Below are 27,559 nucleotides of genomic sequence, written 5' to 3' on the forward strand. Positions count from 1 at the left end.
TGAACTGGCTGGGAAGGGATGGCGTAATTGCTTGGTTCCCTTCTCTGATGGGAATCGGGGGCTCGTGCTGTCAGGAGGGCAGTCTGCAGCCGTTAATGCTGTCATAAACAATCCATGCTGAGGGCGAGAGATTGCTGGCTTGACTGACACCGCCGGCAAGCTGTCCCGCTTCGGCTGAAGTGGGTTTGATCGACTCAACTGGGGGGGAAAAGCAACCAAATAACAATAATAATAAAAAAAGAAATACCCAAGCCACTCCCCATAAGTGAACAACTCCTGGCTTTGGAAAGATTTGGTTTGAAAAGGCAGGATGCATGTGGGACACAAGCTGATTTAATTTTCCTAGCAGTAGAAGCATAAACACACCCAGGATAAATTGCCTTCTCTCTCACAAATACGTAGCAGGACTCAGAGAGGCCAAGACTTATAACATTACGCCTTTGGGGGTTAGCCAGGAGATACTCCGGGAGAGCATTTTAGCAGCAAAGGTTACAGTGGTCAGAGAAGAAGCTGTTTTCTAAACTTCTGCAAGCCCAATAAAAAGCACTTTGGCCTGGACTCTGGCCCCTTTCCTGTAACTTGCAGTAAAATCTGTGTTCCTGTTTGCGACACCTGTTACCTTGTCTTTTTTCATTTTGTTTTATCCTTGATTTGGTGCAGTAGAGCCTGGCCCAGGAAGTATCTGTATGAAATGAGGATGAGATGTTGCTGACCGTTAACTAGCTGGGATGTGGGCTTATAAACTCTTTGCCCAGTGGAATAGTTTTTCTTCATCATCACTGAGGTCTGGAGGCCTGAGTGAAACCCTTTTTGCATGTGAAGGATGAGGCCAGATCCTTTCACAGGTGGCAAGGCTTTGACAGCCTCATGCAGCGTCCCCATCGCAAAGCAAAGCCATTCAGCCTGAAGCCAGGGCATGTTAGCGGGGTTGGATGATGCTGTTTCCTATTATGGAGGGGGTTCCTTGCTGCCCCCTGTTTCCGTGAATCCCTCTGTCCTACCCAGCCAGCTTTTTGATGCTATCGTCAAAGGGGCCACCTGCCATCGCAGCCGCTCCTGCCTGAGTCTGCACCATAGCATGCGGGTTATAAAAATGCTTCTGCCCCACTGCAGTGCTGCACCGCCCGGGAAAAGGCCAGGCGCAGGGTCCCCGGGGTGGGAAGAGAGCTGACTCTCTTGGACAACCCACCCATCCTAAAGGAAGGCAACAAACCAACTCAGGGGTGATGGGATCTACCAGGACTCTGCCCTCCTGTTCATTTTAATCATATTTTCCCCTGTGCAGTCGCCAGCAGGTGAATATCGTAGTTCTTATCGAGATGAGGTGCGAGTCCGTCCATTACATCATCTTGGCACCAGTTGGGTGGCCAGAGCCAAGGCTTCATATTCCCAAATAACCGAGCGAGATTTCCATCACGCTTGGCAGCTCGGTTGAGAGTGAGGACCAAAAGGGCTTAGCAAAGAATCCAGCAGAGAGGCTTTCGTGCAGGCATTGTCAGTGGGTAGAAAGCAAAAGCTCTTTCCCCACCCACTACCCGCATCTCTATAAAACGCACATAGGCTTCTGCGCACAGAGACGGCATTTCCGGTTCCCGTCGGCTTAGTGAGTGCTTGGCTTTAATTTGGAAAATTAAATCGACAACCCCTGCTCTGTGCAGCACGCGGCTGCTAACCAGCCGCTCGCCGCTTGCCGTAGCACGAAGGGAAGGACACGGAGTCTCTCGTGCCGGAGGGCTGGCAGCTGCCGGGCTGGCGATGGCTCCTGCTGCGGGCAACGTCCAGCTGGGATGAGCTGAGCATCACGCCTGGGCCCGGCCCCGGCCCCGACCTGCATAGGGGCCACAGTGCAGGATGCACCAGAGCAGGCCCTCGTCCCTTCTCCCCTCCACTCCTCACGCCGTTGCTGTGCGTTGGCTCTTTCCTTTGGCACATGTGACAGAGGCACTGGCTAAGCCATACGAGAGGCACTCGCCAGTCCAGCTGCCCAGTTTTTAGGGTGACAGCTTAATTTTAGGGGGAGGGCTGGATGTTTCCTTCTACCCACGTGAGCATGGTCCATTCTTGGGATTTGGATCAAGGCACGTGATGACCAGGATTTGCCTTGAAGTCCCAGCTCCTGGAGTCCTGGGGTGAAGGAGGAATATCAGAAGAGCAAAAGTCTCTGCCTCTGAAACCGCCCCCCTTGAAAACCTGACCTGCCGGTGCAGAAGAACACGAGCTATTTATTCTTTTTAAAGTCCCATGAGTGTTGAAGCTAAATTTGGGGTGGATTTGGGGTTTTCGATCCTTTGGGACAGGAATGCCTGTCCCTGCTGCCATCTCTCCATGCCTGGCTGCTGTGTGACGAGCTGCAGGACCCTCAGCTGTTAGGGACCCTCTCCACACTGCACTGGATGGTTATGCTGGTGCCTTCCTCCCCGTGCGGCTGGAGTCACAGCTCTTGATCTCTCTCTCGATCCCAGCAGTAGCATGCTGCATACGTCATCCCGCGTGCCCCGGACTGTGGGGGTTAACCAGCCGCGGCAAGCATCGCCGCTCTGGGCGCTGCAGGAGACGAGGTCTTCCCGGGCCCTGCGGGGGCTCCAGAACAGGAAGCGGAGGTCTGATGAGGCTAATGCATTTGCAATGCTGATATTAGTTTATCCTGGCAATTCCTGCCAGGCTGGATTTGCCTCGTTTAGCTCCTTGTGGGGCTGCCGTGGTTGCCTGGGAACAACCGCGGGCACCAATAAAGAAGCAGAATCCCACGAGGGAGGAATTTGTAATGGGCTCCACGGCTGGATCCTCGCTGCCCTGCTCCCATTCAGGCTCCAGCCTCCCAGGTGCTGCTTGGTGAACGCTGCCAAGCGGGCAGCTCGGCATCCGGGTCGATGGGGCGGGCCGGGCTGTGGACAGGGTGAAGTCACTTCCCCCTTCACTGGAGCAGAGCAGAGCTGGTGGCAACTCTGCGAGCTCTTGCCGTGTCCCTATTGGGGTGTTTGCAAAGCTCCAGCTTCAGGAGTCATGTGAATACTCCTGAATCTCAGCTTGCCTGAAAGGGGACGGATAAAGGTCTCTTTCCCTCCTGGCTGCTGAGGGAAGCTTACAGACTAGACCCCAAGGGCCAGTATGGACATGCAAGCAGATGATTCCTCAATAATCTCTTTTCCTTTTCCTTTCGAAGCCAGTCTCAAGAGGTTTGGGGGCAGATTCTTGCATTCTGGATGCAGGGACTGGGTTGCGATTGCTCCTTGAGTGACAGCGTGCTCTCGGGTCTCTTCCTGAGGCAGCTGCATCTGGGGGACCCGGGAGAGGGCATGGATGGGAGTAGGGACAGCTTTTGCAAATGCAAAGGTACCTGCCGCATGTCTCGAGCAGCTCCCCACAAGGGCAGGCCCTTGAGTAGGCTGCCAGGGCTGTGTCTCTGCCGCAGTCACGTGTGATGGCAGCTTGGGCAGACGTGTCCGGGGCAGCTTGAGAACCAGGAGCAGTTCAGCTGCGACACCACCAGCTGCATCCTGGGCTGCCCAGACCCTGCGTCCACCCTCCGTGGCTGCAGCCTGTGTCCATCCTCCCTACTCTGCCATGAGCCAACCTATGGAGAACCGACATGGGTGTAGTCAGGCCACAGGACAGTTTTGTGGACCACCCCTGCATCCAGACCAGGTACATTCACCTTTCAGAGCTGCTATTCTTTGCAGCTATCCCCTGAACAGAGTAGGTGGAGGGCCCAGCACACGCTACAAACTGTAGTTATCTCCTTTTAGACCAGCGACAGCGGGAGGTCCAGTGACTTCCCCAAGTTACGCAGCAGGCCAGTGGGCATCGAACCCAGGTGTCCTGACTTCCCATCCAGTGTCTAGCCCGTATTACTGCACCGTTGCACTGGCTCTGATTTGGTGGGGCAAGACATTTGGCACCCCTTTCTCTGGGTGCTGATAAAGCACGGCGCGTACCAGTAATGCTAGATAAATAATGAATAAGAACTGGTCACTCCAATCATTTCCTACAGACATTGCACCGTGGAGAGTGAGCAGGGAGAGGGGAGGAATGCAGAGCATTTATTAGAGCTGTTCACTGCATAATTTACCGCTGTGAGAATTGTTTCCTTGGGCTACGATTAATGTCTGTAGCCTGCCTAGAGCGGCGTGTGTTCAGTGCGGCAGGTTCGCTCCCTGACGCTCATCTTGGAGCCTGAAGCGTTGCTTGGGCGCCGCGCCGGTGATGGCACATCAGATCCGTGCTGGGTAGCAGCCGCGGCAGGGGGCTCGTGCTGTTCGTTTAAGTGCCAGTTATGGTGACCTGGGTGATTGTGGATGGAGCTGCCTGGCTCGTTGAGGAAGTTAAATTACTTTTAATAGTTTAGCCATGATTTAGCCACGAGGGGTCAGAGGGACTTAGAGAGGCGGAGCAGGAGTGGGGTTTAGGTAGGCTGATTTGTGGTGATGGAGCTTTCTTTGTTCGTGGGCCGAAGCTGTCAGTCTCTTCCATGCTGTATCTGGTCCTTGAGCCTGGGTAGTGGTTTAATTGGGGGCTCATGGCCTGGGTCACCCCAGAAGGTATCAGAGAAACCCTTGATCCCATGGAGGCTAGCTCCATGGATGTCTTCCCAACCTTTGAACTTCCCCTGCCTCTTGGTATAAGAGCACATCAGGGGCCTTTTGGGGCATGGGTCAGATGGATAGGTGAAGGTGTAGTGGGGTCAGTGGGGTAATTGGGGGGCTGCCCCTCGACGGCCTGCATTGATGGCCCAGGCAGGAGGTCTTGACTCAAAGACTTGATGCCCGCTGTGATGTGTGTGGTGTTGAATGGCGTGGAGGATGGAGCCCAAAGGGACCAATTCTGCTCTCAGTGAGACCTGGGCCCCTCTGACGCTCAGAGATGTATGAGAGTTGGTGGGTAAAGCATTTGGCCCGCACAGCATGGACGAGCATGCAGCCACGGCGTGGCTCCACCGAGCCGGACCCGCAGGGGACATTCACACAACACGTCTGTTAAGAGACGGGACCCCGAGGCTGCTCACGGGTGGCTGATGAAGCACGTATGGCATCGACAGCATCTGCAAGGGGCAAATCCACCCCGGGGCATGGTCTCCCTGGAGCGACACCACAAGCTTCATCATGGGCTGCCCAGACCCTGTGTTGCGATGGGGACTGGGATCAAAGCCACCTGGCAGGCTGGGTCCCGGAGGAGACGAGGTGGCTGGGATTCCTCCCCAGCCCTGTAAGCATCTCTCCACATGGCTGGAGGGACGGGGTTGGAGAGATGGGGCTGGCTGGTGCCAGAAGCAATGGGCGATGCAGAGCCGAGAGGCACGTGGGGAATGCTGTTGGCACAGACGGTGTCTTCCTCGGTGAGTTGTGAGGTTTGAGATGAGATTTGCAGCCAGCGAGTGCACTGGCCCCATTCCCCCTCCCCACGCCGACGGGGGCTCTGCAGAGATTTCTATCTGCTGCAGCCGGGGGAAAGCAATTCAAATGCAGGGGCTGGGAGCTATGCAGGCATCAGCGACCGTACAGCGCGTGCAGCTGGGAAGCCGTGAGCCCAGCGCGGCGACAGCAACGGCCTTCTGAGATGTGCGGTGGGGGAGAGAGCGGTCTGACGTAACACGTCTGGAAGCAAGGCGCTATCTCGACTCCTGCTCCGAGGGTGAGTTTAGGGTCCTGAGTGCCCACAGAATATTTTCTTAAGGAAAGGAAGCGTTCGAATCCACTCTGGAGCCTTTTGGTCTCAGAATTGCAGCAAAGCAAACCCCATCAGAGAGGACTTGCTGGTTCGTTTGTTTTTTTAAATCTCCCTGAACCCCGATTCGGAGCGTCTTTCCTGCTCAGGCGCTGTGCAGACACAGCAGAGAGACTGTCCCAGCTCATAGATGCCCTTCTGGTTTTTGTTGTTGTTGTGCATCCATCACGCTCATTGTGCACCAGTCATTGCCAGGGGCAGCCTCCGCGTGTACTTTGTGGGGCAGATAGAGTTTCCTTTTAACTCGACAGGCTGCGATGAAGAAGCAGCGTTAAGAGTTGTGATTAACAGCCCAGCACTGGAGTTGACGCTTTTTCTGAAAAGCAGAAGGCAGGGTAGATTTGTACCTTATAGACTAATTAAATTGGAGATATGTATCAGAATTGCTTGATAAAAGGGGGTTTCTGTCACTGCCGACAGCTTCCCCGTGAACAGTGAAATGCAGGGCCCTCGTGTGCCCTCTCCTATGCCCACTGATCGCGGGGCACCTCCTTAATGTTATTTCCCTGCTCGCTTGCATCTACATTGTGCAAACCTGCTGAGTCAAATGCCCTCCTGTGCCAGAATCACCAGCTGGCCCGGGTTACCCGGTGGCTTTCGCTTGCCTATTGACAAAATGTCCATCAATTGGCACTTCCCCGGAGAAGGGCAATGAACCGGCAAACACTGGGATGATTTACTGGGTGTTGGTTAATCTCTACATCCTTGTATCATCTTCCTTCCTTATTTGCGAGGCTCTGTTTCACACATACACACATGTGCATGGATGCACACACGGGTGTATACACACGTGCACGTACACACGCATGCACGAGCTAGAACAATTCTGGATGTCTGATGCAGGATCTCTTGTAGGCTGATGTTGGACTGCTTTCCTTCGTTATTGCCCTGTGGCTTTCCATGGGTCGCGGGTCAGCATTTGAGCAGAATAGGTAGAGGATCTATCCTTTTATTTTCTCCCTTTATAGGCAAGCCTCTGTGAAGCTGAAATAATAAAGGATTTGCTTGCCCTAAGCTGTGTCTATTTGAGTGGTGGGGGTGCTTTGCAGCGACCTGCTTTTGTGTTACTCCAGCTCCCTAAATGGCTTGAAGAGGGGGAGCAAATCCTTGCGGAAATCAGGAATACAGATAAATTGCACAGGTACCCAGAGGTGTGTGTTGTTCCCGCTCTTGTGGAGCCCAAGTACATGTCAGGTCTGTCTGAGCCGCCTCTCTGTGTTCCCGGCCCTCTGCGCCTATCTGCACGGCGCCGGGCCATTTTCCAGGCCCGCGCTGTGGCCTTTGCACCCCACTTGAGCGGCCCTCTCGAGCGGGGTGATACCTGCAAGGCTGGTGGATGTAGCTGCAGGTGTGATTTCGACCTGCTGTGAATCAAAGTGCTCCAGAGCAGCCCAGACCTTGGGTGGCTAAATCCCAGTTGCCATTTCCAATTTGACTTTCTCAAGTTAACAGCTGTTTCCTCTGCGGTGAACCACTCACACCCTTGAGCCATCCGGCCGCCAGTCACGCCACTTCCAATAGTGCCTGTTTCCTATGAAAAGAGACGGGCTGTCCCTGACTCTAGTCTCTGAAAGGAGCTTGCAAAAAAAAAGGGGACCCAGGAACTGCTTGGGAACAAGCTCCTTAAGTGAGAATCGGAGGGCTGGGAGGGATATTGCAGGACACCTCGTCCAAGCCCTGGCACCAGTGCGGGATTGCACTCAACGAGCTGGTTTCTGGAGGATGCACACTTTTTGGTCTCGGGTGACCCAGTAGTCCAAAACAAAGGTCACGTTATTGCTGTTAGTGATAGATGTGGTTTTGTATACGGCTCGTCTCTGTGCTCATGTTATTCTGGTCCAGGCACCGGCTCTCTATTGGCACGGTAGGGTATAACCATCCCTTGGTCTCTCCCGTTGTTCCTTCTGCCAGAACAACACCATTTTTCACATGATGCCTGATTTGGCTTAATGGAGACCTGACAGTGGGCAGGTGAATATTGACCCACTGCCACTGTACGCAGGAGACTGCTGTTGATCCACATCAGCCTTGCTTTTAGCCCAGGAGGGGCACAGATTGGCACAGCAGGCCCTCCACACGGCGCTCTATTTGAGCTGGTGGGTGTCTGGAAAGAAAAGATGAATGGGAAGAGGTCATTTCAGTCGGTCTATGACTGCGTTTCCAGAGGAGCGAGTCTAGCGGTCCTGTGTCGTTACCTGAGCACGTGGCAGATTACATCGCATTATCTTCATAAGTGTTGCTTACAAGTGTTTGGCAGGGCTGTCCGCAGGGAAAGCTCAAGGAAAGAGGAAATGAATGTCGAACTTGTGAAAGCAGAAAAATTGTGAGTGTTTTTTTTAACGAGACATGCCTACTTCCTTGAAAAGGCCACGCTATTTTGGTGAACTGTTGTTTACCAGAATGCTTCGTTTCTTTTTTTTATTGTCCAAACATCGCGCTTCAACATTTTCCGAGCAGAAGACACCTATTCTGATTTTGGAGTGATCGTTTTCTTTTAAAAAAACAAAAGCCATGGTGTTTTCTAGCTAGAGAAACGACCCACCATTGAAAACAAGGATGACATATTTGGACTTGCATTGAAGTAAAACGCTTTGAACCAAAACACTTTTTGTTTCTCGGGGAAGATCGGTGTGTTTTGTTTTCATGCTTTTCTGAACAGAGAAAAAATAAGATCATGGGACCTTTTTTTTTAAACAAAATGGATAATACATTTCCTTGTGTGCTCTGGAATAGTGGGTTATATAGTGGGCACTTGGATTTGCTATTCCCCGAATACTCTTACCCACAGGTGTTTCTGTGCTGGCGTGTTTGCATGTTACCTCTGCTCTGGAGGAAATCAATATTCTGCCTCTTTCCCCTCCTTTGCTTTTTGGGGAAGAAACTTAGACCCCAATATTTTAACCCCTCTTTTTTCCTTGCCCTTTATTTAAATGAAAACGGTAACATTTTCCTTCTTGCAACCGGCTGTAGTGACAGGGCGGAAGCTACAATGCAGCGTCTTAGTTGTGCAAAACCCAGTGTCACGTACTTGTTAGAGAGGCCGTTTGAACCAAAATCTTTCTGTATGAACAGGATCTTGAGCCCCTTGTTTTTAGATCTATGGAAGAATTAGCATTGCAGGCTTCATTTCAGTACAGCTTTAAATTACATATTTGTGTGCCAAAGTGAGATTTATGGTAGATTAGAGTGACAGAAAGCACAGCAGTGCTATCTGTATGTTCAGTGGGACAATATCGTGGCTGGCATGGATTTCCTGGACTCTCTCTCAAAATATCGGTGCCTTCTTCTCGATCAGGTTATTTTGGTGGTGACTTAGTGACTCTTGTTTCTTTTTCCAGATTGCCTCGATTCAGCGATGACAGATACAGTGTTCGGCAACAGTACTGATCGGTGGATGTGTCCAAACGACAGAGCAATGTCTCTCCGAGCCAAGTAAGGGGATACTTGCCTTTTTGGGGGGTCAGTCTAGAAACGTTCATGGCTTAGAGAAACATATTGCTGAAGAAATGAATCAGAAGGATCCAATGACATGGGATTCCTGTGCTGCTTTATGGGGTATATTCTGTTTTTAGTCTGTCAAGGCAGAGCTTGTATTAAGCACATCACCCTGGCATCCTTGTGAGATTGATGGTGCCCTTCTGGATTTGCACTTTGTGAGATCAATGGTGCCCTTCTGGATTTGCACCTTGTGAGATCAATGGTGCCATTCTGGATTTGCACCTTGTGAGATCAATGGTGCCCTTCTGGATTTGCACCTTGTGAGATCGATGGTGCCCTTCTGGATTTGCACCTTGTGAGATTGATGGTGCCCTTCTGGATTTGCACCTTGTGAGATTGATGGTGCCCTTCTGGATTTGCACCTTGTGAGATTGATGGTGCCCTTCTGGATTTGCACCTTGTTAGATCAGTGGTGCCCTTCTGGATTTGCACCTTGTTAGATCAATGGTGCCCTTCTGGATTTGCACCCATACTACTAGGGTGAGAACGTGGCCCTCTCTGTGCTGAGGTGTCTGGGAAAATCTCCCTCCGTTGCTAGCAGCCTGGTTACTGGTGTTCTGGCTTTATTGAGCACCACGTTTCAATGCATCTAAACAGCTCTGAACAACATTCGTTAACTTTATTTATTAAGCTTTGGTAAATAATGCACTGATCCATTTGCTGTGGACTGAAATCCAAGTAATTTTAATTAATATGTATTTGCAATGTCTCCCGTAGAACTGTAGAAATGATTGGCTTCTCTAGTGTCTATATTTCATAGATGTTAGTGGGGCTGACTGTACTGTGTAGCAAATTCATTGATCAAAGAGTCATGCAAGAGACATCGTTGAACACACTTGATTTTTCATTTCCTCGGGGAAAAATGCTACTCTCGTTCTGTTGTCAAAAGAAAATGGTGAATGGGTTTAATCGCAGCTTTCCTCAGACTAGGATAGCCCTGATCAAAATTTCTTCCCAAAACCAACTTGGCCTGGCTAGCCAAGTTGTTTTGAAGCATTAAAAAAGTGAGTTGATAACTGAAATGCTGATTCATGCTACATTTTTCACGTTGAAAAAGTCCAGCTAGAAGAACAGCATGGATAACTTGGTAATAACTAGGGTAGATTTTGGGGGGAACTTTATCATGGAAAAGTCTTACTGCAGTCAAAAGACCAGCCTCTGCAAGGACAGAAAGGTTTGCTTAGAGACAATAATGAATAGGAAATGAAGATACTGGGAGGAACAGTCTATATCTTGCCTCTCCTTTTGGAGTTTTACTTTACTTCTCATACAGGAGGAGTCCTTTGATTGCTGTTGTTTTCTTCATGCCGTTCTAGTCCCTCCAGACCTCAGTGGGCAATCGGGACAGTGTGGCATGAGCACCTATACACCCACGTCACAAAGATTTGTCCTGACCCATAAGGATAGGCGATGAGTCCGGATCCTGCCAGCGGTTATGCACAGCTAGCATGCTGAGACCCTCTCAGACCACTTTAAAGGCAATAGGGCATAGCATGCTGCCCAAATGCAATGAATTGCAGGCCCGGGGCCTTGTCACATCACAAGAGACAAGCGGGTGATACAGTAAGCAAATAGGGAAGGCAGTGGAAAGCAAGGTAGCAGTGAACCTATTGGTCACATTAGCAGTAGGCAGTTATGTGATGTGTTTGGACCATTGAAAAGTGGGCTCTTGGGTCCCTCATTGCAATGCCCCTCCTTCCCACAGCCTTCACTCAGGCCAAAGCCTCCCACGTCTTCCTCGTGCACTTGAAATTTTGCCTGTTCCTGGAGCCGGGCGTGGCCGAGGGTTACAGTAGGGCTGGGGTGCATGGTAATGGCTGGAGATGGGGCTATGGCTCCTAATGGCCTTGACCTAAAGTCTTCCAAACCTGGGAGCTGTCTCTGGAGAGAGACAAGTTGTCCGTAACAAATCACCAACAAAACCAAAAGCCGCTGCAAGGAGCTGTTGCCATTGCTTGTCTCACCTAATCTTGACTCCTCCTTTCTCTCTCCCTCTCTCTTTGTGCCATCCTGCAGTGAAAAGGAGCAGTAAGTATCCTGCTTGCTTTTTTTAGCCTGTTGTATTTTGCTTGTTACCGGAGGCATTTTGGGGGGCTTTGGGAGGGAAGGCATTGAAAACCCACTGCAAATACTGCTCAGATGTTTTGAACAACTTGGGTATTTTCCCCACGACTTTGGCAGCCTTCCCAGATGCCTCTGCTTTGTCCTGCCATTCACCAGCTATTGAGCAGAATTGCAGACTATAATGTGCATGTCCTGCATCCCCAGATGCTTATATATTTAAGTGCTAATGACCCTATTAAAGAAGAGGTAGAGAAACGAACAGGCAGAGACGACGGAGAAAAGAGAGGCCTTCAGATGAGGCTTGCAAAGAGATGACAGGCTGGTCCTCGGGTGGGTGTCAGTTGACATAGCCTCGTGGATGCCAAGAAAGTCCTGTGTCAATGCACACCACCCGAGACAGCTGAGGAGAGAAAGATAAAGAACCTGCTCCCGATGGTGTGAGCTGCGGAGGAGCAATCGTGTGGCTGGATGGGGAACGGGCCAAGGCTGAATGAGTGGAGAGATTGATTTAAGCAGGTTTGGGGGGTTTGGTTTCCTATCCACCTCCTCCTCCTCACGAAAACTGATCTGAGCTGCTTTGACTCTGCTGCAAGAAACGCTGATTTGGAAAGGATCTCTGTCTTCTCGTGCGATTGTCTTGCCCCTTTCTGTCTGAACCCTGGGCAAGCCATTCTGACCTAGCTGAGCTCAGTCTTTTTACCTGTGCCCATGCAAGCGCACAATGCCCCTAAAGCCAGTGGGGAGATGCTGTTTTATACTGGTGAAACAGGTGAATTTGGAATGAGAAACATCATATTTATCCTTGACAAGGACTCTGATGCTTCAAGGACCAGCTGTCTCTGTTACATTGCTGATCCCTTCCAGTATAACCTCTGATTTACACACCTTTATGGGCCGATGCTGATGGTCCCCTTAGGATGGAGCTGACACCAAAAGTGGCCTGTGGCTTTTGAGGCACAATATTTCTTGCCCTTTAGTCACATAAAATGCCTCTTCTTGTACTGCACTGCCATCTTTATCGGGTGCCTGGGCTAGCATGGGGCTGGCCAGCTTGGGTCCTGGTAGGAGTCCAGTCCTGGCACTGCAGAGCTCCTTGCAGCCTGCAAAACCCTGTGCAGCAGAGCTGGTACCTGGTCACCGAGCCCAAGCGGAGATCCCTGCGGGCACAGCTAGACGGCGAGTCAGCTTAACGAGCCCGTGGGCGTGTGGACACAATTCGGCAGTCAGAGTCATGACTGCAGCCTGCGTGGTCCCTTTGCCCCTTCCTGGCTTCCCCCTCATCGCTGAGTGGGTAAGTGGAGGTGGTCAGTGTTTGCGCGTGTAACACTGCTGGTGTAAATGTAGGCCGGGGTACCAGCAGGACCCCTAGCATAGCTTTCCTTCCCAGTCAGTGTAGGAAGCATCTCCTGATGCAACAAAAGCAAAGCCACCGAAAGGACCCTTCCTTTGCTGGCAATGCATCCATACCACGCGTTTTGCTGGCACCACTCTACCCCGTAGAGATCTCAGGGGGTGGTTTCACACCCTTAGCTCTGCTGGGAAAACTTTGTAGAGAGATTTGGCCTCAGGCTCGGTGAAGGGGACCTGCGAGGCCTGTACGGAGGTAGATAACCGCCTTATCTGCGGGTAGGTGAATTTTGAGCAATGTATTAGGAGTGAGAATCAGCAGATGTCTGCCCTAGTGCGGAGGAGACAGGCAGGATTAATGGCTTTGTCTGGAGCGCTCCTGTCAGTCAGGGCCAAGACGCTGGAGGCGAGACAGGAGTTAACGAATATGAATTTTTCCTACCAAGCGCATGTTGTTTGGGAGGCTGGTAAGTTCACGCTCATTTTCCTCTAACAATGGCATTTGTAATTCTCCGTTTTTGCGGCTGCCTGGCCCTGTCGGCCCTACCGCGAGGTGGTTACATTGCTTTGATTTACCAGGTACTTGAGCAGAGAATATGCAGAGTTGGTGTAATTGAAGTCTCTCCCTGGTCCCCTCCTCACCGGCCTGATTAGTGCTCTGTTTCTCACAAGGATTTTAGCTGGTTCACCGCACATTGCTGGAAATGGGAGGGGGGTGGGGGAGATGTTTGGTGGATCACAGACTTGCACAGGCTTCGAATCTTAGAAACCAGGGTCAGATCACATCACGGTGCCCTCAGCAGGGGTCTGTTTCATTAGCAGAGAAGTTCGGTGCTATAATGATAGCGTCGCATAAGCTGAAGACTTAAAACAGAAGAGAGAGAGATGCCCGTTGGTCAGGAACGGCATGATTTCTTTCTGCCTAAGGACCGTGCCGCTGATACCGTACAGCACAAAGCTGCCGATCCCATAGGTATCGGAGGCAGAGACCGTGGTAACTCAGCAAGATCGTGGAGGGAGCGTTTGTAAAAGAAATAGCTGTTGCTCAGTTGCAAAATCCCCATGGGCCTCCACGGGCAGGGAGAGCGCATACGTGGTCTGTGCTGCTGCTAGCTCCCTGTCTGCCCTGGGCGGCTATCCCTGCAGACCGAAGGCAGCTCAGCAAGCCAAACCCATCTGCTGCGCTTTCTTGGAGCTGCACGGGGAAAGGGAGTCGTAGCAAGCGTTAAGGCTGGGGAAGGGTCTTGTCTGGGCCGCGGTGGCCAGTCAATTAGAAATGCTCGCACAGTTCAGTCCCTTTCACTTTCAAGAAGGTGGCGGCAGGTTGGCACGTGGTCCTGGTCCTCTGGGATCTAAACACCCCCGAAGCTTGGTATCCAGAGCCAGACCTGAGCCTTGTGATGCGACTCCGGTCTCTCCTGTTGTGCCGAAGCAACCCCCGCCCGGTCTGGATGCCTCCGGACTTTGATGATGTTCAGCTCAAGCTCCAGACTTGTGTGAGTCTGCTAGGACGTGGGTGAATCTCCTTTGCTGGAGGGCTTTAAAGAGCGACTTAGACAGCTATCGGTAGGAGCTGACCCTACCTTGGGGCAGGAGGATGGACGAGATGGCCTCTCAAGGTCCCTTCCATCCCTATGGTCCGTGATCCTACAAGAAGCCTATCATCCCCTAACATGGAGAAGAATAGGTAGCTTCCCCAGGCCCAGGTAGTCATTGCTGTGCTTCAGGATCCAGTCAGATCTGCTGGTGTCTGGATGGAGCTTAAGGGGTCAGCATCCGCAAATGTCTTGGGACCAACCCGGCCGAGAGACTGCCGTTTCCCCACGCCGCGTTGCCGTAGCCGCCGCGGGCCAAATAGAGTTCAGCAGAATGATTTTCTGTCCGAAAATTCAGTTTTGCTGAAACAGGAATGTTTCAAGGGAACGTAGCCAGAATGACCTGTTACAATATTTATATTTCCTTTTGACAATGCCGACCCGCTTTGATTTATTTTGCTTTGGCTCTTACAGTACAGTGCTGTAGGTTCAGGTGTAGCAGATTTAATATTTGATATCATTCTGCCATGATGAGAAATACAGGCTGTTTACCTTATCGACCCCCAATCCTTCCAGGGCTCCGAGCACTAATTCTTCTGCGGTTTTCATCCTGCTGGACATTTGGAAATGTTTGTCTTCTATTCCAGTTTGGAAGGAGTGAAAAGTCAAACCACTGGGATTTTTCCATGGCATACAAGAGCTGGCTCCTGCTTTATAGCTGTTGTCTGCAAAGGTCCCTGAACTCCCACCCGTGTTTTCCTTTCCACCGGCTGCCTGCGCTTCCCGACCCTTGGTGGGTTTAGCTTTGTCCATCACTCTGATGGCAGAAGCGCCCCGAGCCTTGCACAGACGCTGTCCCTCCTGTGTGCCTCCCTATATCCACATAGAGAGAGGGAAGCTGTAGCTCCGTGGTTTGGCAGCTAGAACCCATCGGGGAACTATTTTCCAGGCCTAATCAGCGCAGGTGCGCTCCGTACTGAACATTTGCTCCCACTTTGCTCAGTCTAGTTTTCATCCATCCCTGGGCAGACCCTGGCTGGGAGCTTCCTTTGGAGGGTTTGGGCTGCTAAGCGGTGCGTCTGGGCTTTGAGGCCAAGTAGCACATCTACTGCACCTTGCCCACCCTCCTCCACAGAGCCCCACGGGAGGATAACGGGCAGTGGATTTCCCCTCCAGCAAGGCGTTGACGAACGGGAGGCTTCTTAATGGAGTGGGGAAGATCTGCAGGCTCACATGGTGCTAGGAGCCTGCTTTGTAACCATTTTATGGATTATTCACTCTCTGTTAATCAGCGCTGTAATAGCACCATCCCTTGCAGTGACAACTTGGCAGGGGCTCCCAAAGCACGGCCTGTCGCTGCACTAATAGAACCAGGCTTTGCAATCGGGGGTTAAATCCAATGCCGGTGATAGGACACTTAGCGCAATGTTGACAGATGTTTTTCTCCTCGAGTCCCCCCTCCACTCGGTGGTTATTTATTCCGCAACGACGGGGAAGCAGATTGCATGGGAAATGGCTGGAAAGCAACTCCTGCCGGACGAGATGGCGTTGTAATGGCTTCTGATGCAATATCAGCCTGAGTGCTGGGAGCTGGAGCGCAAACCTCCTGCTTCCATCTTCCTCTCTCAAAATCCACTCGTTCCCCTAATTAGCATTTCTAGCAGGTTGTTGGCTTTTGCTCGGCTCTGCATGAATATACATGAATATGGGTAAGCTGATAGGAAGTCCAACTAAAATTACTTGGAAGCATGGGGATTTTTTTTTAAAGGGTATTTTTGAAAAGATGATACAAAAATAAGGAAAAACCCAAGTCCAGTGATATGTGCTCAAGTGAGCGGCTTTGCGTGCGGGGCTGCTGGTGGATGAGTGAAAGGACGCATTGTTCAGCTCTTCCATCTAGCAGGCAGATCCAGCGTTGGGGGCAAGAATAGCGTGGAAAATGGAGCTAGATCGTTTGTTTGCTCCACTTGGACTAATGGAAATCTGTTTGAAAAGGAAATTGCCTTCCTCCACGTGAAACAGGCCTCCTCAGTTTTTACTTAAGTCTTTTTTTTTTTTCCCCTCCGCAAGTGTTAATCTTTGCTGGTGATAAATTATATGCATGTCACCCACTCACCCTGTTATATTTACTTTTTGTGATATGCAAGCAGCACTTGAAGGACCTGCTAATGTAAAACTGTGACCTTCCGGAAACACCTTCCGGCAGCGCGTGGAAGGCAAAGGTCTATTAGCACGATGTCAGCGCAGCCTTGAAATAACTTATCGCAAAGTTTCAGTTAAGCAAATGAGGATCCCAGGTTAACGTGGCCAAGCCATTGACGTCCACCCATATCCTCTTCACATGTTTTTAAAGGAACAGCTCAGATGCAGTAGACCTCATTTCCACGAAGTCGCATGCAGGATAGTTTGGGTTTTGCCAGACCTGATGAGTCCCTTCCAAGTGGTGCCTGCCGTACCCTGCAGCTGCTGTTCGATATGGCTGTACCCTTCACCATCCTGACTCAGAATCTCAAATTGTAGGCTCAGGGCCTTTGTACATGCCACGTTTTTTGCCCTTTCTTGTGCTGCAATGGCGTGACCGTTTGCACGAGCGGGTTTTCCGGACGCTTTAAAAGTCTTTCTGGCGCATTAAAGGGGAACTTCCACAGCCATTTCGCAGATCACTGAGAGGTTGCACAATGGGACCAAAGTGAAGTTAACCCAGAATAAGTGAACCCACCATGTGCCTGGAAGGGTTTGCCATCTAGATAAAGGCTTGGTCTAACTCCAAGGGCATTTTCTTCATCTGGAAGCTATGAGGTTGCAGGGGAATGTAACCAAAATGTTTTAATTTCCCCAAATCAAGAGGAGAACGTAGCTTTCTCCTATACTTCCCATGCGCTTGCTTGAGTCATTTTCTGCCCGTACCCCTCCCTGGTCTCAGAGGCTAGACCCCCAGCCTCCCCATGCGCCGAGTGCTGTGTGACGGTAAGGAGGTACGCGTGGCTCTCTCATTCGCCCGCTGCTTTCCCGTACGCGCTCGGTGCAAACAGCAGTGTCAACAGGATTAATTTCACACATAAGGGGAAAGCAAATTGCATTCGGGCAGCAAATTGCATTCTGCAGTCTCATTCCACAGGTTCTGCAAGAATCCAGCGTCAGTCACTCAAAGAGGCTTTTATCTTCCTTGTAAAAGCCTGTATGCTAGGGGATGGGGGAGAGGATCTCATTTGTGTGGGGCAAAACTTTCTGCAGTGCCTCAGTCCTGGAAAAAGGCTCAAGATGTGAATTCTGTTCCATTCTGCGTGATTTAGACACCTGGACTATGCTGAGTCCTAGCATCTCACTTCACTCCTGTGCTGAGCGACGTGGGTACGTTGCTTTGCACCCCATTGTCATCCCATCATGCTTCGTTCAGGTAAATCCACTGCAAAATAAAAATAAAACAAACCCCGTTTTATCTCTGAAATGCCCAGGATAGCGATGGACGGGGGCTGAGAGAAAAATGTAATGTGTTTATGCAGTAGTATGGCAGGGAGGAGATGATGTAGCGACATCCCCTTCTTGTGAAGTTACTGAGCGTTTAAAGCCGAGGCGGACCACGCTTCCAGGATCTGGGTTTGGTTGGGAGAATAGTCAAGTTGCATTTATCATTTCTGAAATATTTCTCTGATCACAAGAGTAGAGGATTAGTAGGATTTGGGGATTGAATACCCCAAAGCAAAGGAGCTGACAGCTGTTACAGGTGTCTGACACCTGAAGAGGGGCTGTTGTCTGTGGTTTTCAAGCCCAGCTGCAGTCTCCTTTTCAAGGTACAGTTCCCCCTCCCCTCCCCACTAAGGCAACTCTGGTCCCCAGGACAGGAGCAATGATCTGCACAGGAGGTAAACTTTCAAAGCAGTGCTCGTGCATTTAACAGAGACTCTCCCAAGCAGTGCACCATGGTGTCTTGTGTAGGAGCTGGCTGTGCACAGAGCAAGCTTCCTTCCACCTCCTGCGAACCTGCTGGGATTTAGGGGAGGTATTTTTCGGAGGCAGCCTTTGCAGTCTTTACTCACACGACCCCCCGGTGCCCCCATTTCCAGAAGCCGCGTTTGCAGAAACCCCTGAGATTGCCTGGGGAGATGCTACCCCTGGGCATGGCCGAACCATGAGTGCATTGGGACATTTTGCAGGGGTGTTGGTTGTAGGGCACAGGCAGACAAGGGTCTTTGGGTAAATCCGATATCTTTTATTAGAGCAACTAAAATAGTTGGAAAAATACTTCTTTGCAAGCTTTTGGGTGTTTGTACCTGAAAGCTTGCAAAAAAGGTTTTTTCCGACTGTTTAAGTTGGTCTAATAAAAGGTATTGGATTTACCCAAAGACCCTTGTCTGCCGTGGGACATTTTGCGAACCTATCCCTTGCGGCACATCCATGGGATATGGAAATCCTTAGCACACTGCAGGATTGGGCTCTCTACCTGTTTAGATACTCCGGTGAACTGTCTGCATCTTTTTTCAATTCATGATGCAGATGAGTCCAAGGGGTGGGCACCAAGACTTATCTCAGCGGGGATGTATATTCGACTCAAAAGGGCACGTCCTGTGCTGTCTGCCTGACTGGATTTCAGGAGAACGGCATTATGCAGAGCTTACGGCTTGCTGTCTAATCAAGATGTGAGAGGTGTCGGAGGGGCATCGCTCTGCAATCTCGCAACGGGAAGTTTTCATTTATTTTTGGTAAAGCCGGTCACTGAACACGATTCTTCACCACCCCTCACCTCCCCCTCTTAGCTATTTCCACTAAGACTGGGGCAAAAGGAGGGGGTGCTGGAAAGCGACCCCTACACAGTAGATTTTCAGATCCCAGCAGGTTCAGTTTGCAAAGCTGATTTCATTTCCCACAGATTTCCTTGCCCTTTATGGTATGAAAGGAGAGCTGAAGGGGACATCTTGCATGGAGACCTATGGGATACCTCCTCCAAATGACACCCTGCTGTTTGTCAGCTGGGCTGCCATGACCGGGAAACTGAGCTTGGAGAAACAAAAGAGGTTTCTGGATTTTGTTTGATAGCCATTCAGTTAAAAAACGTCATAAGGAAGATGGGGGAGAGTAGGAGAAAATAATTTTGACCCTGCACCCAGTGGCATGGATTGAGCTATGAGAACAGGATGAAATTTTACCTGGCTGAGCGTTACTCCAGCTAAAGGTTTCCCCCCAAAGAAACGTGCTATAGATACTTTTAATATGCATCCATCTCCTGCTGTAATAAGGCCTCAGGCAATTAGCCATTTCAAATGAGGCATATTGCTCTGCTGGTGATGCAGGCAGATGAAAGGATGAAGCTTTTGTCTGGGCTAGGGAATGGGTTAATGGCTAGTCCTTCATTAAACGTGAATTGTGTGAAGGATCTCAGGGAGGCTGACACTGCTGGATCAGGATGGCCTCAGGTTCGTTAAAACTAATGAAATCAACTGCTTTAACCTGCCACGGTGTCTTTAGTTAGCTTCCTCTTGTGCAAACCAGCAAGAGAGTTGCGCAGAGGAGCTTTGTCTTAATAAGGGTCTATCTGTCTTTTCCTTCCCGAAGCAGAAATAGGAAATGTCAGAGGCAGGTCATTCCTTGGAGCTCTTTGGGGGGAAAAAAGAGCATGAACACTTTCCAAACTTTGACAGCTGTATAGAGCTCCTCATATTTTAGGTGCTCATAATGTGAGCAGCTAGGGTAGAAACGGGGGAGCAGAGACGGACGTGACTGGGAACATATTTGTGTGCACCAGTTTTTTTGTGCCGGCTCCATCCCGGGCCGTCTGGGCAGACAGCGCCCTTTGCAAAAGGAGACTTCTCTTTTTCCTGCAGAGTCTCCATGTGATGGTGGTCCAGACATGATTGAGGTGTCGAAAAGTAGTAGATTGCAGCGGGGAGGGAACGGGGAGAGTCTAAATGGAGGAGACGCGCTTCCCATCTTCCTCCTCGAGTGTCAACAGGCAATTTCACACCTGTTGATGCAATTTCCAGGATGGAAATAACAGCTGCTGATGGCTGATGCTGCTACTGATGATCGCTTAGATGGGGTTTAATTTGAAGCAGAAAAAATGGTGAGATGCTGCTGAAAGGTCTGTCAAAGCAGGGGTGTGAAGCGTTGCGTGTCTGAGGATGAAATAGAAACGTTAGGTGTGCAGAAACCTCAGCTGGAAGAATCTGGAAGTCCAGTTGTCATTACTCTGGCTGATTACTCAGTCCTGAAGGTGGCTTTATCACACGAACTGCAGGGTCTTTCATTGCAGCGTTCCCATAAATGGCCTCTGTATGGTTCAATAAGCGACCTGCTGAATTTAATACATGAGCGCTATGAACAAAATGATGGCAGGCCATCTTCCAATGAACTGTGTTGCCCCAACTGTCAGCGGTGTGAATTATCCGCAGCTTCCATTGACTACCCCGGAAATTCCCGGTGCTCAAGCATTGAACCTCCTTATAGAGAACAAATGTTATGCCCCCAAATGGCACGAGTATCTGAAACCCTTGAACGAGTCAACTTCCAAAGAGTCAGTGCAGCTGTGCTCCTCGTACGACGTCGAACCACAGAGAAGTCAGGCTGGAAGGGATCTCCAAAGGTCACTTAGTCTCCTAGGATCTCCCCTATTCAAGCCAAGTAGGGACTCCTTCGAAGTGCAGTTCCTTTTTATCCTCATTGATGCCCTGGCCTCTCGCATGGAAATCCACCTTTCTGGGAGCCCCAATCCAGCCCAGCGACCGCGATGTCCACAAAACGTTTTGGGTAAACCATGCTGGGCTGTGTTATTACTATGAATGATGCTACCATCTCACCTAGTAGACTTAACTGAGGAGCTGTTGTGTCAGATACACAGACGCCTTTATGTGAACAGAGCCCAGCCCTGCCTTGAAGGATATAGGGTCTGTGCATTGCATATTAGTGGTTTTTTATGTTACGGGAGGTGTTGGGATACTGGTCGAGACCCAGGACCCCAGTGCTCTAAGGAGCGCGGGGACAAACGACAAAGCCACCAGGCTCCCCGCTCCCAAGAGATCACGCTCCGAATGTCAGACAGGGCTCGACAGGTGCCCCAGACAGACAGATGAGGTGGGAGAGAGTGGGAGGACGAGGTAATGAATACAGCCGGGCAGGAGAACGGAAGTCTTTGCTTCCTCCCTGCCTACCCCATGCAGGCAGGAGTGACTTATCGGCGTCATGGCAGGGGGTGGCGCTTGACTGATTGCGATAGAAAGCTCTTGCCAGGCATGGCAACTCAGCACGTGGGTAAAGCCTATAAAAGGAGGGGGAAGAGGTAAGCAGGGATACGATGACACCAGTCTCTGCTTGCCCACTGTCTGAGCACTCTTTCGGTTGCTTCAAGGGATATCTTTCGGGTTTTTTTCTTGTGGGCCCAGCATCAGTATAACCCAACCAGCTCCGGGACCCTTCCCCCTGACTGCCCCCATCTCACCACCTTCCCATGCATTGCAGAGTCCCTGCTGGGTGGTCTGTACGCGGGAACCAGCCGGAGCGACCGCGGACGCAGGAGGAGCTGACGGATGAAGAGAAGGAGATCATCAACCGAGTGATAGCTCGAGCAGAGAAGATGGAGGAAATGGAGCAGGAGCGCATCGGGTAAGGAACCGACCTCGGGAATTGTGCTGCGAAGCATCCATCCCAGATGCTGTCACAAGCCAGTGTCTGGGTTTTGTTGGGTTTCCCTGCTGACCGGGTAAAGCAGAGCTGAGAATTAGGGAGAGGGTTTGGGAAGCTCAGCTCAGCTCTGGCTGGGAACAGGAGTTGGCTGAGGCAGAGCTGAACCAGGAAAACAGGAGTGTTATTATGCAAAAACGTTTTTCCAGCTCAGTGGCCGTCAGCACAGGAGGACGGTTGCTTTGCTGCCATAGGCAGCTTTATTAGGTGAGTCTCAAGTGGGCATGGAAAACTTCATCACAAGACGGTTGATTTCCTCCAGGGCGGCCCACGTCCTAGAATCCAATTACACAAACTAGGGCGCCTTAATCACCTAGGCTCCGGCAGACCTTGGACCTCTCATGCCGAAACAAAAAAGCCCAAATCATTTGGGCTGCAAAGTCCATTTTCACCCTTATTTGCTGGCTGGTGCTGCAGCCTGCATGAGGGTCTCCCTTGAGAGGGGAGCCCAGCTGTGCAAGCTGCTTTATTAACACATCACAAGAGACCGGACAGTGCAAATAAGGCAAGCAAAAGGGAGAAGGGGTGAGTGCAGGGAGTCGGGCCCTTTGGAAACGTGAGAAGGGAAGGAAACCTTTGCTGTAAGGCCGTTTTTGCTGAGTGGCTGCATGTGCCGTGCTTTTTTTTGTGTGTGCTGTAATAGCCTGCTGGCGCACGGCTTGTATTTTTAGCTGCCGGGAGGGACGCCTAGGTGCTGGGCTGGGAATTCTCCTTATTAAATAAGGAAACAAAATAAGGAGTGCCTTGAGTTGTGGGAAGCCAGAGCCTGCGCTTGCCTGCAGAACAGGAAGGGATGCGGGGATTCTTCCAGGAGAGGCCGGGTCAGTCTCTGAAGGATCCCCACATCCCATCCTGTGCTGTGCACATAGAGGCACTGCACGGAGATGACAGGCCACGAAGAGAGCAGCGATCACGGGCTGGACGCAGAAGGATCTGGGGTTCGGCTCCTCTGCAGCTGGGTGGCTGCGACTGCTGCAGGAGTCAAGCTCGGGTGGGGACATCCCTGCATGTGCAGAGTGTCTCTTTCACACTCAGATCCACACTTACATGACCTATGGGCCAACCTGAATCTGAACCCCCCGGGTATTGAAAACCTGGATCTGGGTAGCTGTACACATCCTCCAGCCCTGGTCCGTCAGAGATGCAGCGGGGATGGGTCTGAGGTCTGCTTGAGCTGAAGTGCTGGCTTCCTGACACGCCCAGCAGGCTGGGTTCAATTGCTGGAGCAGTGGCTGATGTGGGGTGACAGTCGTGCTTGTTCCAGAGGACACCGTCTCACTGGGGTACGTTGGCTTGTAGTGGGTGCATTGGGAAGTACAACGGTGCTCAGTCCCAACCTCCTGCTCGAGCCCCAAGCGCCGGCAAACCTTGCTGGGCTGTTCCTGACCCACGTGCGCCGGGCGGGCTCCCACAGCATCATGGTCAGACAGCGTCGCCATCAGTCTGCAATGAGACTTCCCCCGTCAGGTGCCCATGGGGCTCCTCCAGCCAGTGGCCGAGCCCTTTGGTTCTTCCCTGCCTCCAGTCCATTTAAATGGAGGTCTCGGCCTCCATTTGTGGTAGCAGCGTAACGTGACATCCCAGGCTGGGTTGTTAGCCTCCGGGTTGCAACCTCGGACCTCTGGGTTGAGAAGCTCCCTTTGCTCCCTGAGTGAAAAGCCCCAGCCCAGTTAGCTCAGCACCAGCAGCCGAATTGCAATCCTCTCTCTGGTTCGGAGGCTGGCTACCAGCTAACGTCCCACGCCGCCAAGCGGGCTGAGGGAGCCAGGTCCTGCGTGCCCCAAATCGCTCCTCTGCCGATGCTGGAGGGACCGCCTTTACCCCACCGCTGCCGAATGCTGAGTGTAGCCCCCTGGGTCTGGTCTGTGGGGTTCGGTCTTCTCTGCGGTTGGTGTCAGGGGGCTCTGAAGGAGTTGGCAGTCCTACTCCCCACCTCTGCCCCCTTTCCCTGGGCAACGGGGGGCCGGCAGCAATGCCAACAGCAGGCCCCTTGGCCCCTCTTGTGTGGTGATGCAGATGGACCCCGGCACGCAGGAGGCTGGGAGGAGTGGACATACCTGCAGGGAGTCTCTCACCCTGCTCCATGTCCAGGACCACTGTCTGTCCTGGGCCATGTCCTCCCCGTGGGGAAAGGGCAGGATATCTCCTCCATGGGCAGGTCTTTAGATCCATCCCACCCATCTTTAGACCCATCCCACTGACTAAAAAGATTTTAGAGCTCGGGTGCATAGCGAAACCAAACCGAACCTGGTCGCGCGGGCTCTGGCACCTTTGCCGGCCCACGGAAGCCACTGGTGGTGACGTCCCCCGTGCTCACGTCTGGGCATTGTGGGGGAAGAAGGGGCTCGTAGTGCTTCATCCGCTGCATTGCAAACGGCCCCCCGAGATTCATTCATCCTCACGTCTGCTCGCTAGCCCAGTCTGAGGGGAGGGAGGGAGGGAGATGGAGAACATTCGCTTGACTAATTTTCCAGCCAGCAGCTACTGCACTGCAGTCTTTCTGCGAGGAGAGAGAATGAAATAAGGCTGCAGGGGATCTTTTAAAACTGGTGCTGTTGGCCAGGAGAAACCCGCTAAATTAGGAAACAGTCTCTTCCTCACCCTGGCATTAACCCCAGTTTCAGCCTCTTGCACTCTGCACCTCGTTCCTCACCGGCCTTTGGCGCTCCGGGACGGCTCCAGCACTTTCGGACCGCAGTCTTCTGCCGGGGTGTTATCCTCGGTGCGCGAAGACCTAAATAGGCTCTGACATTGGCTGCCGTGCTCCCCAGCATGCCTTCATTAATGCCAACGAGCGCTCTGCTGCTACCGCTATTTATTCATTTCTGTTAAAAAAAGGCCATCTTTTCCATGAGCCAGTGGGCAGTATTGCTGTGTGTTGCCTTAACCTGGTGTCAAAAAAGCACAGTCTGTTTTGGTGGAAAACTTAGAAGATGCATAGATTCGTAGCTTTTCAGGCCCCAAAAAAGGGAACGTTGTGCCACCCGGGTTAACTCTCTGTGTAACACGGAGGAGACCGTGTCAACCTGTTACCCTTGTATTGAGCCCAATGACTTGCGTTTGGCTGAGCCGCAGTTTGTCCTGTCTCGTTCTGAAGACTTTAAGGGATGGCGAATCTGCAAATTTGTGCCTAATTTTAATTTTGATTTGTCTGGTTTGGACTTCCAGCTGTAGGGTGCCACCCAAAGAGCAGCCCATGAAACCGTGGGAAGTGGTCCACACTCAAACAGCCCCTTCTCCCCCTTTTGGTGGATAAAGGAGCGTGGGGGTCCGGGAGACAATTCGAGTGGTTTGTTGTTCACAAAAGTTTGGGAGCTGCTGGGGTGGAGCCTGTGCGTGCATCGCATTGCGAGGAGGGAGACGGTAGACTCAGCCCGAGCGCTGGGGCTGTATCTAGCGCGTGCGTGCGCGTGCACCATTGCCCTTTACTGGGTGGAAAGACAACTGTCCATGTACCTGGGGCAGGTGTGTCCAGCAGAGGGTTGTAATTATGGAGCAGGAAAGGGTTCCCAGCGGAGACAAGAAATCGCGGTGGAAGCGGGAATCGAATCATCTCTCCGACTGCCCGATCCTAGCACTAGAGAGCGAGACCGTCTCGTCTCGTCTCCGAGCCTGCACAGGGAGCAGGTCACTCTCATTTGTAGCCGAGCAGCGCAAAGAGCAACCTCATTTGCTTTCAGTCTCGGTGTTTGTTGCTTGCCTCGGAGAAGGTGCCCGGGAACAGCAAAATCATAATTATTTGGTATCATCCTGCTCCATCAGCAACAGCTTTCCAGAGGGGATTGCTCGCAGCCTATTTGTCTAGCAGCCTGTCTTGCTGCTTCCAGTGCAGCAGGTCATTTTATTTCAGGCAGCTACTGGGTTTTTCCCCCTCCTCTGCGGTGGGAGTCAGGCATAGCTGGACTCAGCATGATCACCTGTTTTGGAGGATGTTAAAACTCCCCCCGGGCTGTGCTCTAGGCAAGTTGCTTAGTAAACAGGTACGTTCCCCGAAAGGGCAGCTGTTTCGTAAAATACAAAAGGAGGCAAAGCAGTTCTGTCTCCCTAAAATGGAAAAGCAGATCATGGAAACCGAAAAGAAATGAATGCTGGAGCAATCGTGTCCACGGACACCGTAGCCAGGGCTGCGCGTGGCTCAGCTCCTGTTCAACTCGGGGCTGCTAATCTGAATTGCAGGGAAGTTGTAAAGATGTCAGTCGATCTCCCAACCCTACTGAAGACAGAGAGGCATCCGCGTGGGCGCGGGCGCGGGTGTACGTGTGTATGTGGGGAGGGGGAAGAAAGGATGGGAGGAAACCTGAAGTGCCGAACTCGAGAGAGCATGAAAAATGCCAAGTTTCTCATGCGGAAGAAGAAAATACACTCAAAGACCTGGCGGAGCGGGGTAGGGGCAGCCATCTGTCAGACCGGCTTGCTCTGAAGTGTGCAAAGCTGTGGATACGAGAGCCCCTTGTAGGTGGTTAGGTTTTTTTCTCTTGGCCTTGTCTAACTGGAGGATAAAAGGCTGGCTCACCCGAGAAGCCCTGCACCGTTCGCTCGTTAGCTCGCTGCAGCGTGGGGGGTTCAAAGCAGTTCAGAAACGAAACGCAGATCTGTTCGCTGGGACTGCTGGGTTTTCCTGTCCCTTCCCTGGAAATTTCTGCAGAACGCCTGGGCACGTGGGGGGCGGCAACGGGGAGACAGCTAGATCAAAGGAAAACTACACAGCAAAAGCGTACGGTCCGGTATCTAGGAGCGACGGTGTTTTCCACCTGGCTCAGCCCACGTCAGACCTTCCAGAAATTTATCTCCAAGCAATGAAATGTCTCCTCCTTTCTCTCTCACCTTACTGCATGACATTTTGCATGTGCAAGAGAGACCCTGATTTCCCCGGGTCCCTGATCTCCAAGCTCCTGGTGACCCCACAGCCCCACAAAAGAAGAACTGCTCTCTTTAATACTTAGCCCTCCATCCCCCTGCCCACCTTGTTTGCCAGCTGGATTTGCAGGTATCGAGCTAGAAGATCTCCGCCACCACAATGGTGTTGGTGGAAAGGCTGGTTTTGGGAAGCATGGCAGTGCTTATGGCTGGCCTTGGGTGCAAAGGGTGGTCTTCATAAGCTGAGCTGCACTTTTCACCTTCGCTGTCCACGTTGCTGATGTTCAGGTGTCGCGAGCTCTGCGCGGAAGTTATCGGATCATTTTTTCCCCCGTCTGTGTTGTGTCTCCCCTCTCTCTAATCGTGGCAAACTCCCTTTGGTTTCAGTAGGTCTCCAACTAGCCGGTATCCTAGAGGCTTTGAATCAACGTTTGCTCAGCGACATGTGTGCACTGTTACCTGCCCAGCAGGAAGCCTGGGAAGCGGGTCTTTCGTATACAGGAACAGGCCTCTCTGCACATGAAATAGTCGTTGCAGGCACATAAAAGTGCCGAAGCTCTAATGAAGGCATCATTGCATTGAATTGATGGACTATTGTGCCGACTTGCTGGCAAGTACACACGCTTAAATATTGAATGTGCCTTCTAGGTTCATGATCATTCAGTACTCAAGCCAAGGAAACTCTGTCGTTAACGGCTATATTTGATGAATTCGGCCTCTCCATGCATATTCTGTGAAGCGACTGTATTTTTTGGCCAACTCATTTGTATCGTATTATTCGGTAAATGGCTTCTGCAGCCATGTTGTGGCTCAGAGGTTGCTCGCCAGTTATTCAGTGGGACTTTGCTCAGAGTACTTGCTATTCA

The 27,559-nt window shown here is 51.5% G+C and overlaps 1 protein-coding gene across 2 annotated transcripts in view; it reads left to right on the plus strand.

Annotated features, from left to right (window-relative positions):
• The window catches only part of RPH3A (rabphilin 3A), a 94,118-nt gene that overhangs the window by 20,014 nt on the left and 46,545 nt on the right, over positions 1-27,559 (plus strand). For both annotated transcript variants that reach the window (XM_059713388.1, XM_019486786.2), the window contains exons 2-3: positions 9,060-9,153; positions 21,615-21,758. In XM_059713388.1, the coding sequence (XP_059569371.1) occupies positions 9,077-9,153; positions 21,615-21,758 (221 nt within the window). In that variant the 5' untranslated portion in view covers positions 9,060-9,076. The remainder of the gene's footprint in view (positions 1-9,059; positions 9,154-21,614; positions 21,759-27,559) is intronic.

The sequence above is a fragment of the Alligator mississippiensis genome, chromosome 10 (genome assembly GCF_030867095.1).
Source record: "Alligator mississippiensis isolate rAllMis1 chromosome 10, rAllMis1, whole genome shotgun sequence".
Taxonomy (NCBI): Eukaryota; Metazoa; Chordata; order Crocodylia; family Alligatoridae; genus Alligator; species Alligator mississippiensis.